This window comes from Rhamphochromis sp. 'chilingali' (assembly GCF_963969265.1).
Source record: "Rhamphochromis sp. 'chilingali' genome assembly, chromosome: 8".
NCBI classification, from domain to species: domain Eukaryota; kingdom Metazoa; phylum Chordata; class Actinopteri; order Cichliformes; family Cichlidae; genus Rhamphochromis; species Rhamphochromis sp. 'chilingali'.
In genome coordinates, this window is record NC_137935.1 from 41,213,154 (window position 1) to 41,227,328 (window position 14,175).

Sequence of the window (14,175 nt, forward strand, 5' to 3'; positions counted from 1 at the left end):
AAGACCCAGATCTGCACTCAGGAACTCAAATATGCCTTTCTTTGTCCACACGCCACCTTTCCATTGAATTCCATGTGTGCCTGTGCTGGCATTTCTCCTGCGGTGTTGCTATCAGTGTGTGCAGAGTGGGAGAAGAGGGTTGCATTGACAATCCAACACAATGGGCAGCACATTGAACACATTTTATAAGTGGTCAGAAACTTGTAAATAACTCATGAAAGAATAAAGTTACGTTGAAACCAAGCACACCGTTGTTTTTCTTGTGACATTACCAAGTTTGATGTGTCACATGGTCCTCTTCCTATTGAAAAAACAAAAGTTGCATCCAAGATGGCCGACTTCTAAATGGCCACCATGGTCACCGCCCATCTTGAGGAGTTTCCCCCCTCACATATACTAATGTGCCACAAACAGGACTTTAATACCACCAACCATCCCCATGTTATTACAGTGTATCCATATAAATGGCCACCCTGTATTTCAGATAAAGTAAAGTGTGCGTGTTAGTCCCCATAGGGAAATAGTTCCTCTGCATTTAACCCATTCACCCAGGGAAGCAGATATGTGTGTAGGTAGACTGGTCACATGTCCTCACATTATCTGTGATGTTGTAGAACTTCATGAGACACTTCAGAGTAGCTGAGACGATGGCACTGTGAGAATCATAAACAAGTAGAACATTACAAAGTGCACAAAATGACCTCTGAGTTATGGTACGCCATTTCAAAACAAAGCAAAAATACTCACCTGCTTCCAGCAAGGCCCTTCACACAAACACAAATATACGACATCATCATTAGACTGAATTAGATGCAAACAGGCCACAACCGTTTACGTATTACACTCTGAAGTATCTGAAGGGATCCTTACCACTTGTCGGGGAATGTTGGTGTCGTACTTCAGGGTGAAGTTCTGCTTTGTCAAAGCAATCCTGCAGAGAAGAATGCAGAGCATTGGATGAGCTTTGAAAACCAGCCTGTGTGATCCAAACCTGTAAACAGCTAACAGGGTTCTGGTGGCATTTGAACCTTTCCACATATCTACAACCAGGCACATGTGGGGGGCGGGGCTTGAGTACCCACCCCTTCTAATGTCTCTGCGCGGCCCTGTCTACAACCATAGCACTCTCAGACAATTCAACAGTGAACTCATGCAGTCGTTTACAGTTGTGTCTGTATTACTGAAAGTAAGTGAGTATTTGTACTTTAATAAAACTGGACTTTGTATTTCCATGTTTATTCTTGGACTCAGGCAGCACGGTGGCACGGTGGTTAGCACTGTCGCCGCACAGCAAGAAGGTCCTGAGTTCAATTCCACCATCAGGCCGGGGTCTTTCTGTGTGGAGTTTGCATGTTCTCCCCGTGTTTGCGTGGGTTCCCTCCGGGTACTCCGGCTTCCTCCCACCGTCCAAAGACATGCAGCTTGTGGGGATAGGTTAACTGGATAATCCAAATTGTCACTAGGTGTGAATGTGCGAGTGAATGTGAGTGTGAATGATTGTCTGTCCCTGTGTGTTGGCCCTGCGACAGACTGGTGACCTGTCCAGGGTGGACCCCGCCTCTCGCCCTATGACAGCTGGGATGGGCTCCAGCGTCCCCCGCGACCCTGAAAAGGATCAGCGGAAGCGAATGGATGGATGGATTCTTGGACTCCAGGAGTAGCTTGAATTTTATGATCAAACTCAATCAGTTCATGAATGGACGGTTAGCTAATACCAGCATGTCTGCCAACACAAGTGCCGACGGTCTGATGTAGCAAAATGCCGTCACAAACTGACGGCCCGTGTTATAGCAGCACACGCACATTCAGTGAACTCGTTCACAAACGTTTAAGGACAGACAGTCTGCACAGACTGAAAACATTCAAATATTTAGACGAATGATTTGACACATTTGCTCAGTTACAGCTAACAGGCTAACCATACAATCTACAGCCTGTTACACAAGCTCAGTCATATCAGAGACAATACTACATGGCTAACATGATCAACGGCACTAAACAAATGATGAAAATCCAATAAATCCACATAGCAAAGAAGTATAACTAATCGGTCTACATTCAGAGGGTGGTTGGCTAGCACGCCGTGACACAGCTTTGACTGAGATTGGTTGCTTTGTCCAAGTCAACCTTCCTGTCCCCATGCTGACATAGGCTGTGGAGACTTTTGTTGTAAATCTCGTCCACGTCACATCCCAGGTTTCGTTGTTGACACCTTGGTGCTAACTGCGGTTCAGCTCAACAGCTGCGAGTTCTCGTCATTAACCTTTCTAGAAGTTACACGAGCAACACTGGCTTTTCAGTCACACAGAGATATAAATACATCCTAACATTGTCTTGAAGGAAAGTATGGTCCCCTTGAGCATCAGATCTGAGTATTGCCTTCAGATGTACCTTGTAAGTGTTACAACTGTCCACTAGTCTCCACTGTGTAAGCATGTGAGATCTGACATTAGCAGCTTGTTATTAATTACTTTTTCATTTTTTTCATTACATTTTCTCTACAAGCTCTTATGTCAAAGCAGGTAATTCTTCACCTGCTTTCAATAAGAGACAAGGCTTTGTTATGAAGTGTTTTAGCTCTTATGAATCAGCAGACACGCACAGAGTACATTAGAGATCATCTACACCAGGGGTGTCCAACTCCAGGCCTCGAGGGCCGGTGTCCTGCAGGTTTTAGATCTCACCCTGGGTCAACACACCTGAATCACATTACCTCGTTACCAGGCCTCTGGAGAACTTCAGGACAGGTTGAGGAGGTCATTTAGCCATTTAAATCAGATGTGTTGGATCAAGACACATCTAAAACCTACATAACGCTGACCCTCGAGGCCTGGAGTTTGACACCTGTGATCTACACAGACGGATAGCAGCAGGTACCCTCACCCTTGTTTGGAGCAGAACTGGTAAAACTTCTTACATGTCGCCTGTAGCAGTCGAAGACCCCCCAGGTACCTGCAATCAGTAATAAAGACAGACTTCCTCACTATGACGCCTCCATCCTGCCTTTGGGCTCAGTCAGCTGGCTGCATACACACCCTTCCTTCCTGCTGATACAGAACAGATCTTGCAGGCTGCCAAACTCTGTGGGGTCGTTGAGTGGATGAGGGACTAAAACCTACAAAGGTCACAATACTTTAGAACAGAGTGGCGATGTTTTAGTTTATAAGAATATGTGGTCATTTGTATTACCAAAGTCTGGGTCTCCAGCAGAGTAACCTCAGCCCAGAAGTTAGCGATGGTCATGGCGATTGTTTTTCCATTGAAGCCATCTGAGGGATTCCCCATTAGTCCCACCCTGGGAGTCGTCAGAGATTTGGGAAGTATTTTATACCAAAGTGTGGCAGTTGCGTGTCCATGCTTTCTTACCTGGCGTATGACCGGCATGTAATAGGTTTAGCAGGGCTGCCTTGCTGCTTGGTGGAGTAGTGGGTGAGCCACTTGGTGTAGTCTGACAGTCCCTGAGATGTTGTGAGAGAAAGTGGTGTTAGACTGAAATTTAACCAGAAAAAGGAAGTAAAGTAACTGTACGCAGAAATGTACTTAAGATAGATTTTACATTAATGTAAAATATAAATGCAATTTTGTTTTACTCTTTTTACCCCAGACAATAATGGTTCCCTTAAAGAGGATCCATCCTGCGCAGTTCTAGCTTCAGGTACTCGAGAGTACACTATATTGACTCGCCCGTCCAAACCAGGTGTTCCAATCACTGTCATGGGCACAGCTGCATAAAATCACACACCAAGGCAAGCAGGCTGCTTCTACATACAGACCCTTTCCAAAAAATTAGAATATCATGGAAAATGATATTCTGAATGGAATTTCCATAATTCCATTCACAACGTTAAACTCTCATAGACGATTTCAAGTACTTAGTTGTTTATTTGTACATAATTTGGGCTTCCAGCTCATGAAATCCATGAAAACATGATTTCAAAAAAAATGAATACTGTGAAGACCTCACCATTCACTTCTCATTTTTTGCAGGAAAAAAAAAAATTAGGATCACATCAAATTAATCAAAATGTGGTATTTTCAAAATGATATGTCAATCTTCAATACTTGGTTGGGAATCCCTTCGCCTTAACCACTGCCTCGATGTGGCATTGATGCAATCAGCCTGTGGCATTGCCTGGTAGTTATGGAGGCCCAGATTTCCTTGGTACTTGCTGTCAGCTCTTTGTTTTGGGGTCTGGGTCTTTTCCTCTTCATACCCCATAGATTCTCAATGGGGTTTAGGTCTGGTGAGTTGGCTGGCCAGTCAAGCACTGTGATGGCATGGCAATCAAACCAGGTTTTGGTGCTTCTGGCGGTATGGGCAGGGGCCATGTCCTGCTGGAAGATGAAATCTGCATCTCCATACAGATCCTCAGCAGAAGGAATCATAAAGTCATCTAAAACACTCTGGTAGACTGTTGCGGTAACCTTGGATTTAAGAAGGCAGAGTTTACCAACACCTGCACCGGACATTGCAGCCCAAATCATGACTGACTGTGGTTATTTGACACTGAACCTCAAACAACTTGGGTTCTGTTCCTCACCCATCTTCCTCCAAACACTTGGACCTTGATTCCTGAATGAAAGGCACACTTTACTTTCATCAGAAAAGAGGACCTTTGACCACTGGCCAACAGTCCAGTCCATCTTCTCCTTGGCCCAGTTGAGTCGCTCAGGCTCAGAAGTGGTTTTGAAGCTTTGATTCCTGCCTCATTCCACTCTTTCTGGGTCTCTACCAGATTCTTGAATCTTCTGTCTGATAATCCGCTGAATGCTGGTGCATCTTCTCCTGCCACATTTTGCCCTTCCACTAGACTTTCCATTGATATGCTTGGACACAGCACTCTAAACAGCCAGCCTCCTTAGCTATAAACTTTTGTGGCTTACCCATCCTATGGCGGGTACCATTGATGCTCCTCTGGCCAGTTGTCAAGTGTGCAGTCTTCCCCATATTGAACCTAACTGAGACAACTGGATCAAAGTGAAGCAAATTAATGACACCTGGGAAAACCTGTGCAGGTGCTTTGAGTTAGTACAGTGGTTCCAAACTTTTTTTGCTGGGCCCCCCTTTGTTTGACAAGAAAAATATTCGCCCCCTCTCGCAAACATCCTCCAACCACACACGCCCATATTTTGCGCCATTGCGGTTTATTTCACACCTCAAACATTTAGTAAACAATTAAGCAAATACAAGTAATCTGCAGGTAGTAAGAAAATAAACTACCAACTCTTTTACGCTGCGTCCGCACCTACACGGGTGATTTTGAAAACGCAGCTGTTTCGTCCACGTAAACGGCGTTTCGAATCACCAAAAACAGATTTTTTAAACTCCTTTTTTGTGTTTACGTGTGGACGAGGAATACAGAGTTCGTCACGCAACGTCAAAGGTACGTGCCTTTTTCACGTCAGCTGTGCGCCACGTTATTGTTTACATGAGATGAATTGCAGAATGACAGTCAGATTAAGAGTATTTTGTCTCTATCTGCAGGTTTACACGCTTACATAAACACGCAGTTACTGTCCCTCTATTTACAAAGGCAGAGGCGTCACGGTGTGATTGTTTTACATGTAGTTGTTTTTTCCTGTGTAATACTGTAATATTCAACATTGCTGTCAATACATTTTTCAAAAAATGTCTCTCTGTGCAAAATGGGTTTAAAAACAAACAGCTGTGGGATCCTGTTTGTCCGTGGTTTAAACAGCCCAGTGCTGCTCCCGACAGGGAAAACCTGCAGGGAGACCTACCTCAGCACCTGTGCAGGTGAAGCCAAAGGGCAGATGTGCTTCACCATATTTTCTAGTCTTTGGCTTGGAAGGAAATTGGTTTGGAAACATATTCAGCGATGCTTCATCTCCTGCTTTGCGTTTCTGTGGGAGCCCTTGCTAGCAGTGTATAGGCATTTTGTTTTTTCCCCCTTTTCATGCCGCGCCCCCCCTGCAATGGCTCTGGCGGGCCCCACACTTTGGGAAGGTCTGAGTTAGTAGATGAGTTATGTGTAAAACTCAGTTTAAAACATTCATGCCCTGTAAAATTTGGGCTCATGTCTTTATAGTTTCTAATTTTTCGAAATCATGTTTTCATGGATTTCATGAGCTGGAAGCCCAAATTATGTACAAATAAACTACTAAGTACTTGAAATCGTTTGTGGGCCCTGAATCTATAATCTATGAAAGTTTAATGTTTTGAATGGAATTATGGAAATAAACTTTTCCATGATATTCAAATTTTTTGGAAAGGGTCTGTACATTTGTGAAAGAATGGGTCGCTCATAGGAGCTCACTGAAGTCCAGTGTGGTACCATGACAGGATATCACCTGTGTAACAAATCCAGCTGTGAAATTTCCTCACTACTAAACATCAATAGACAAGTCTGGGTTTGACGGTTGCCAGGGGCACAGTACTAGTACTGCACTGTGCCAAGTGTAGAGTTTAGCAGAGGTGGGGTTATGGCAGGAACTCCAGGCCTCGAGAGCCGGTGTCCTGCAGGTGTTAGATCTCACCCTGGGTCAACACACCTGGTAGCGGTAGCGAATTCACGGAGAGGGTGGAGTGCCCACTTCGGGTCGGGGATGAGTTCCTGCCCCAAGTGGAGGAGTTCAAGTATCTCGGGGTCTTGTTCGCGAGTGATGGGAGAAGGGAGCCGGAGATCGACAGACGGATTGGGGCTGCAGCTGCAGTAATGCGGACGCTGCACCGGTCCGTCGTGGTGAAGAGGGAGCTGAGTGTAAAAGCGAAGCTCTCAATTTACCGGTCGATCTACGTCCCTACCCTCACCTATGGCCACGAGCTGTGGGTAGTGACCGAAAGAACGAGATCGCGGATACAAGCTGCAGAAATGAGCTTCCTTCGAAGGGTGGCTGGCCTCTCCCTTAGAGATAGGGTGAGAAGTTCGGCCATCCGGGAGGGGCTCAGAGTAGAGCAGCTGCTGCTCCACATCGAAAGGAGCCAGCTGAGGTGGTTCGGGCATCTGGCGAGGATGCCCCCTGGGCGCCTCCTGGGTGAGGTGTTCCAGGCATGTCCCACCGGGAGGAGGCCCCGGGGCAGACCCAGGACACGCTGGAGAGATTATATCTCTCGGCTGGCCTGGGAATGCCTTGGTGTTCCCCCGGATAAGCTGGAGGAGGTGGCTGGGGAGAGGGAGGTCTGGGCCTCTTTGCTTAGGCTGCTGCCCCCGCGACCCGGCCTCGGATAAAGCGGATGAAGATGGATGGATGATGGATGGATGATGGATGGATGTTTTCAGTGGGAGAAACGTTTCGTGTCTCATCCAGGTGACTTCTTCAGTCTCAGCTGACTGCAGGTTTCAATCTTATAAACAGGACATTTGCATAGTGACTGAAACCAGCCCACTGAGGAACAAAGGGCTGGGAGGTCAGTTCCTTCATCATAATTATACAAATTCTCATGACCATTGATCAACAACCACTGATCAATGGCCATCAGTCCCATTCACAGAGAGTTGGGGAATGGCTGCAATCACAGCATTGTAAGATGGTGACAGATGTACCCTTAGGCCCCTCCTCCATTCAGAGATGGTCTTTCCCTTTTTCATGTAAATGGCCTCCTTGACTCGGCGCTCAAACCAGCGCTCCCCCCTGTCCAGGATGTTACATCCTCATAGAGCTAACAGAACCAGTAACTCGGGTTAGGGTTATAGACGCTTTACTCACGGTGATACATTGACTGCAGGCAGGCAACTTGTGCCTCTTGGTTTGAACATGTTCTTCCACATCAGGCACTTACTATCACCTGCTTCTGATGGCTTCAGCTTCACCTACCTCACCCACTCCTCAGTCTACACTCAGTGCTATCTGACCAAGATTCAACACAGCTGACTGTGCAGGTGAAGTTCATTATGTCTGATTGTGTGTAATGTTCTCTGATGACCTATAAAATCTACATGTTTGAAAAACTGCCAAACTGATCTCAAAACAGCCCAAATTTGAACTTTATTCATTTGAACCTGCAGGATAACTGACTCTGAGACTGAGTTACTGTTTGTTCCTCTGGCCACAACATTGCAGCTTAAATGTATTTACTAATCTTGATTGTTCACTGCAAACAGCCTTAATGCAGAAGCCAGGATTCTCCGTGGTACGGCCTCATTTGCTGACAAACTCGAGTATAAAATAAATCGAGCACTCGTCTCCAGCTTGTTTGCATTGATGCAGAGGGAAGTGTCGAGCTGAGGTAAGAATACAAACCACTTGTCCGATCAGCTGGAAGCCAGTAGGAAGCTTCATACCAAACACGTGGCGCTGCTTCTCATTGATGAGCCACTCCTGAGGAGAAACAGCCATTAAAGTAAGTCTTCACTTTTTTTTAGCTTGTTATAAAGTTGGATGGATTTGATGGGTTTAGATACAACAATGCAACAAGAATAAAAGGCAGTTGAGTTCAAAACTGTTCCTGCACATTGCTGCCTGCATGGAAAGAAGCACGTGAGCTGCTTTAGCTTTACGAACCCAGAACTGTCCAAAAGCCCTGCCCACGGTCTGAGGCTGCTGGCTCAGGAAGTCCGACATGTAGGACAGCGTGTCCCTCTGGATGCAGTAGAACACCACGCTGGCTAGCTGGGACGCCGTCTGCCCTTCCTGTGGCTTTTCCAAGAAGCGAGTTACCCTGATTCAGAAAGTGCAGCATATAAAGCATTCACTCTCAGCTGCAAATATTAACACAACATAATTAATAACATAATTAACACAAATATTTCACAGCCAATCGTAAGTCTGCATTTTCCTTTGAACTGATGGGAAAGCAACAGTAAGTGAACCACAGAAGAGCCGCTGTGAATGGACAACAGGTCAAAATTTAAAGCCGATGGCTACAGCAGGTCTCACACTTAGATGAGCTAACCCGAACCCTCCTCTCATGTAAGGGCCACTTCAGTGTTCAAGTAGAACAAAACAAACAACAAACAGCCACAAATATTTCCATAAATGTTTTGTTTGTTTTGTTAAATTTCAAATTGGTTGATCGTGGCTCAAGGAGTTGGCAGTTTGGCCTGTAACCGGAAGGCTCGGACAGTCTGGTCGTTGTGTCCTTGGGCAAGACGCTTCACCTACCGCCTACTGGTGTTGGCCAGAGGGGCCGATGGCGCGATATGGCAGCTTCTGTCAGTCTGCCCCAGGGCAGCTGTGGCTACAACCGTAGCTGCCTCCACCAGTGTGTGAATGTGAGAGTGACTGAATAGTGGCATTGTAAAGCGCTTTGGGTGCCTTGAAAAGCGCTATATAAATCCAATCCATTATTATTGTTATTATTAAATCACTTACGAGTTTAATTTGTCAGCAACTTCCTGCCAGCCCTCTCTCCTTGCTTTTGCAGCCTTTGCAGTGTTCCCTTGCGTTTTAATTAAACTCTGAAACTCCTGAAATCCCTCAATCAAGAGTTCTTGCTCTGCTGCCGAAAAATACCGAGCGCTCTCCTTCGACATTTTCGCCGACCAATCAAAGGGTTGCATATCAATGTTTCTGCTATCGATGCGTAGCCCCTGTTAAGCCACCCAGTGATCTCACATTACTTCATCCAGCTGTACTAATCGTCAACAACAGGTGTGTTCGGAGAACCGGAATAGCGAGCTCACAGTTAGCGCGATGATTTGATCTTGGATGTAGTAAGCGAGGCACGAAGAACGGACCCCAGGTCTTGAGGCGTGTCACAACATTTGGATGTTGGCTCACAGTTTGGTGTAATTTAATGAAAGCTTGAATCCATCCTGTGTTGTCCAGTCAGTTCAAGCAGGTGGTGCTGCTGTTAGGGTGTGGGGGATATTTTCAGTAGCGGCTACATCATGTATAGTGCTGTTTCCGATCATGTCCCTTTATGACCACAGTGTATTTATGTCTGATCGCTGCTTCCAACAGTATAACACAACAAAGCTCAAATCATCTCAAACTGGCTTTTTGAGCAGGACACGGAGTTAACTGTGATCAAACGACAACAACTCTGCTGTGTGATGCTATCATGTCACCGTGGACCAGCATTTCTAAGGAATGTTGCCAGCACCGACCTCACCTGTGGGAATCATGGCAGACCTCTACGATGCCTCTGGAGCTGCTCTTCTCTCCTTCTTCCAGCTCGTAGTATATGATCAGCTCACCAGGCTGCAGTGGAGACACAACATGGTGAGCTAGCACACATAATTCACCCTTAATCCACAAAAAGGGCTTATTAGCAAAACTGCTGCACAAAAGCTACAAACTGTTAACTCTTAAGCCCATATCATAGCCAATAACCAACTTACGACTGTGTAACCTTCTGTGGAATTCATCCCATCCATCCAATCTCTTCCACTTATCTTTATCAGAGTCACAGGGGAAGCCTATCCCAGCTACCACAGAGGCGAGAGGCAGGATACACCCTGGACAGATCACCAGTCTGTCGCAGGGCTAACACAGATGACCATTCACACTTATGGGAAATTCACAATCACCAGTTAACCGCACTAACTGCATGTCTTTGGACTGTGGGAGGATGCCAGAGTACCCGGGGAGAACCCACAGACACAGGAAAACATGCAAGCTCCAAACAGAAAGGCCCCGCCCATACAGTGGATTCAAACCCAGGACCTTGTTGCTGTGAGGCAGGGGTGGGGAACTCCAGGCCTCGAGGGCCGGGGTCCAACAGGTGTTAGATATCACCATGGGTCAACACACCTGAATCAAATGACTGGTTCATTACCAGGCCTCTGGAGAACTTCAACACATTTAAATGAGCTGTGTTGGATCGAGGACACCGGCCCGTGAGGCCTGGAGTTCGACACCCCTGCTGTAAGGCGACAGCACTAACCTCCACGCTACCGTGCTGAATTCATTCTTTGCTTTTTTAAAAATGACCTCATTGTGACAAATGTTTGATTTGTATGAAAACAAAAGTCACAGAGTGCTGTCAGTGTTACAAACCATTAAACAAACACGGTGATCGGACTGAGACGATTTTATGACCAATACCAATATTTGGTGATTTAAAAAAGGTGACTATTTTAAATGTGATCTTTTTAAAAACACATAAAACATAAAGAGATATCAGAGTTATTTATGAGTCCTTATGAAGATAATTTGATAATGAAGTTTAAAAATAATAGGCTACTTGTTGCCAACAGGGAAGTGGCAGACTGCCCCCTGGTGGACAAACAGCAACATTCATAACATGATTGAAGGCTGTTTCTCTTTAAATAGTTGAAAGTAACAGCTGCGCTGTACAAGACAGCAGCCATATCACTGTGAAATGATTTTAAAAAACACAAGCAAACATATTTCCCATGTTTCTTCTAGCGTGCACTGAAATAGCAATATGATTTAATATGTATATGGTTTAATGTGCTCACCTTTGTTTCAGCTGACAGGTGCTTCATCACTTCAACTTTGCACATTTGGCACAAGATAAATATCACCCATCATATCAGCTGATGTCAGTCAAACTATGTCGGCCATACTGATCCACAGTAGTATCTCCTACCACACCACTGCTATACTGTTACGGCTGTGGCCATGAGAATACTGTGTGGGCTGTTTGTTCTGTGTCTCTTTACTGTGTTTAAGACTCTTTACAGGTCCCTCCCCTAATGAAGAGTAGTGAGCAGCTGATTGGACCATGGAACAGGTGACCACGTTCAAAAAGCCGCTCTGACAGCTCCCAAGAGAGAGAGAGAGAGTGGGGCGAGCGAGTAGCTTGACAGCCGACGCGGTCCTGACCTGGTTTCCCAGCCTAAACTGTTACTGTGCATGTGTGTGAGCGTGATCTGTGAGAGCCGCTCTTGGTGTGTTAACTTAGTGCTTAGGCACTCTGAAGCAGAAGGGGGGAGCCGCCTTTTCTTTGAAACAGTTTTCTCCTGTTTTCCGGGTTAGGGAGCGAGGGTTAGTATTGTCATTTGTTTGTTCTGTTTCTTTCTTAGGGTTTAGTTAGTTTTCTCTGGTGGGACTTAGTTGGTTTTGTTTATTACTTTGGCCTGGGTTCACCCTGGAGCTATGCTTCATTACCTGTAATACAAATCACCTTTTTTACTCACAACTGGTTTTGGATGTCTGGCTTGGGAACCAGGGCGGGGATTTGTCTCTCTCTCCTCCAACCTTATGTACGTCTCTACACGCCTAGACTAGGGGCGTAACATATACCTCACAGAAGTTCACACTGTCCACTCAAAAGACTACATTAAATGTTAAAACTTTAACATCTGCTACAGTTAGATGATAACCACACACTCGACCAACAGGTACCATCACTGTGATGGTCTTTTATATGCAGTCTGTCATGAAAACACAAGGCTTGGTGTCAGTTCATACAAGATAAATGGCATCTACCTGTACTATGAAAATCTCACCTTTGACCTGAAGAAGCGAATAACTTGAGCAATGTCAAAGTTTTGGTCTGCACACAGCATGTCTCCAGCAATCTGCTCACACAGAGAAGAAACGCTGAATAGCAGGCTTCGGGATTGTTCAGTGTTATTTAGTCCATTAGGCACGGACAGAGCGATCATACCACCATAATGTCGTCCTGCAGCTTCCGGCTGCGTACGACCAACTCCAGGTCAGCCACGGCCCCGAGGCGATCCTCCAGCGTAGTACTGCCGTCATTTATGATATTTTCCACAGGGAAGTCGGTAGCTGTGGCCCAGCGCTCGTAGTGCTTGTACCTGGTCGGGTTCAGAGAACAGGAGTGGAAGGAAAAGCAAAACTATGGCAAAGCTTCCAAACACCAGCCAATCCGTGCAATCACTGCCACTCACTTATCAGCATTGGTAACCAGATAGACCTCTGTGAACAGCTGGCGCCTGGAGACACAGACAGACACCGTCAGTGAGATGCAGAGGAACATGAAAGCTCTCCGGATCACGTGTGGATCACGCTCACGCACATGTTAACAGTTTCCCACCAAAAGTCAAGGATCTTCTTTCCTCCAATTCCAGGAAGCAAGGCCTTAGGTACCCCGCTCAGGTGGCTGTACAGGCCTGTTTCATCATTCTGGCAGCAAAAGGAAGATTTACTACACAAAAACCACAACCTGCTAACAGCCTCCCCATTCGGCATGAAACATGGCTAAGTCAATAGGCCTAATTATCACCTTTGTAGCAACACATCAACAACATGGGCTATGCTGTGGTAACATCTCTGTGGCTTACGTGGATACTGAACCAATTCAACAAATTCTATCATCACAGGTTTTGTGAAAGCAGCTAAAACTTGGATTACACTAACAGCGCTGCACACTACCTGAACGTTTTTACACCTTTCATTTATTTCACATGAAATACAGAGATTTTCTGCGAGCCCCCCTCTGCTCAAAAGAATCACGTGGACTTGTATACCTGAGGACCAAACAAGGACTGGACGCAGCTCACGTCCTGCTTTGTTGCTTGCATTGGTAAACCGACAGCAGCACTGTTGTACCTGCATTAAACCACTCCAGTCCTTTTTGATCCCATAATGAACTGTCGTGTTCGTATTGTTGCCATTTCTGCTGCAGTCTTTGCAAAATCTCTCTTGAAAATACATTTTTCATGTAAATGACACTTCACTGAAAAAAAGAGCAGAAAAGTTTGTACCTTATGACAGAAAAGTCTTACCAGTTACAGGCGTGTAGTGGACAGCACACACGCAGTGGCCAAACTAGTGAAATAAGCCATCTCTGTTAGCGTCTCTCATAGTAAAGACGATATTTAAACACTGAATGTCCCATCAGTACTTTATCGCGCACCGCCGCTTTAGAAAAACCCTGCCATGTTATCGTCGCAACGGCCTGTAGGGGGGGCTGCAGACACGTCGTTGAAAACGACGTTTTGAAAACATGCGCTGGTTTGTCAGCCGGATTTCCCATTACATGGTTAATATTTCGTAAACATGCTAAGGGACGTACGAACACTAGCCAGAGTTCAAGCGGCGCCAAAGTGTCAGCTTGTTTCGGGCAGTTCGGCGGCTTCACAACTAACGTGAACTTTGCACTGTTGCTGCTGCAACGTTGAACCGACTCACCTTAATCTGGGCCTCTAACACGGTGCCGTGCCCGGCTACCAGCAGGATACAGATCATCGTAGCCGGTCCCGGGGCTCCTCTGGAACCTTTAAACACTGAGGGTGTGTGTAGGGAATGTCTGCGCTATGTGCTTAAACCTTAGCTTCCACAAAGACGCCCACTTCCGAGCGGGGCCTTCAAAATAAAAGCTTTAGAAAGGAAATG

The 14,175-nt window shown here is 45.9% G+C and overlaps 1 protein-coding gene across 6 annotated transcripts in view; it reads right to left on the reverse strand.

Moving 5' to 3' along the window:
- gkup (glucuronokinase with putative uridyl pyrophosphorylase) overlaps positions 1-14,144 on the reverse strand; it is a 21,746-nt gene extending 7,602 nt beyond the window's left edge. For 3 of the 6 annotated variants that reach the window (XM_080888683.1, XM_080888680.1, XM_080888684.1), the window contains exons 1-15: positions 13,972-14,144; positions 12,857-12,963; positions 12,729-12,773; positions 12,482-12,635; positions 12,321-12,392; positions 10,016-10,104; positions 8,464-8,620; positions 8,203-8,280; positions 3,367-3,458; positions 3,190-3,295; positions 3,036-3,115; positions 2,884-2,952; positions 871-931; positions 748-764; positions 596-653 (exon numbers count right to left, since the gene is read on the reverse strand). In XM_080888683.1, the coding sequence (XP_080744809.1) occupies positions 596-653; positions 748-764; positions 871-931; positions 2,884-2,952; positions 3,036-3,115; positions 3,190-3,295; positions 3,367-3,458; positions 8,203-8,280; positions 8,464-8,620; positions 10,016-10,104; positions 12,321-12,392; positions 12,482-12,635; positions 12,729-12,773; positions 12,857-12,963; positions 13,972-14,028 (1,242 nt within the window). In that variant the 5' untranslated portion in view covers positions 14,029-14,144. The remainder of the gene's footprint in view (positions 1-595; positions 654-747; positions 765-870; positions 932-2,883; positions 2,953-3,035; positions 3,116-3,189; positions 3,296-3,366; positions 3,459-8,202; positions 8,281-8,463; positions 8,621-10,015; positions 10,105-12,320; positions 12,393-12,481; positions 12,636-12,728; positions 12,774-12,856; positions 12,964-13,971) is intronic. The other 3 variants (XM_080888681.1, XM_080888682.1, XM_080888685.1) reach the window with 3 other exon arrangements.
- Positions 14,145-14,175: the final 31 nt, after the last annotated feature.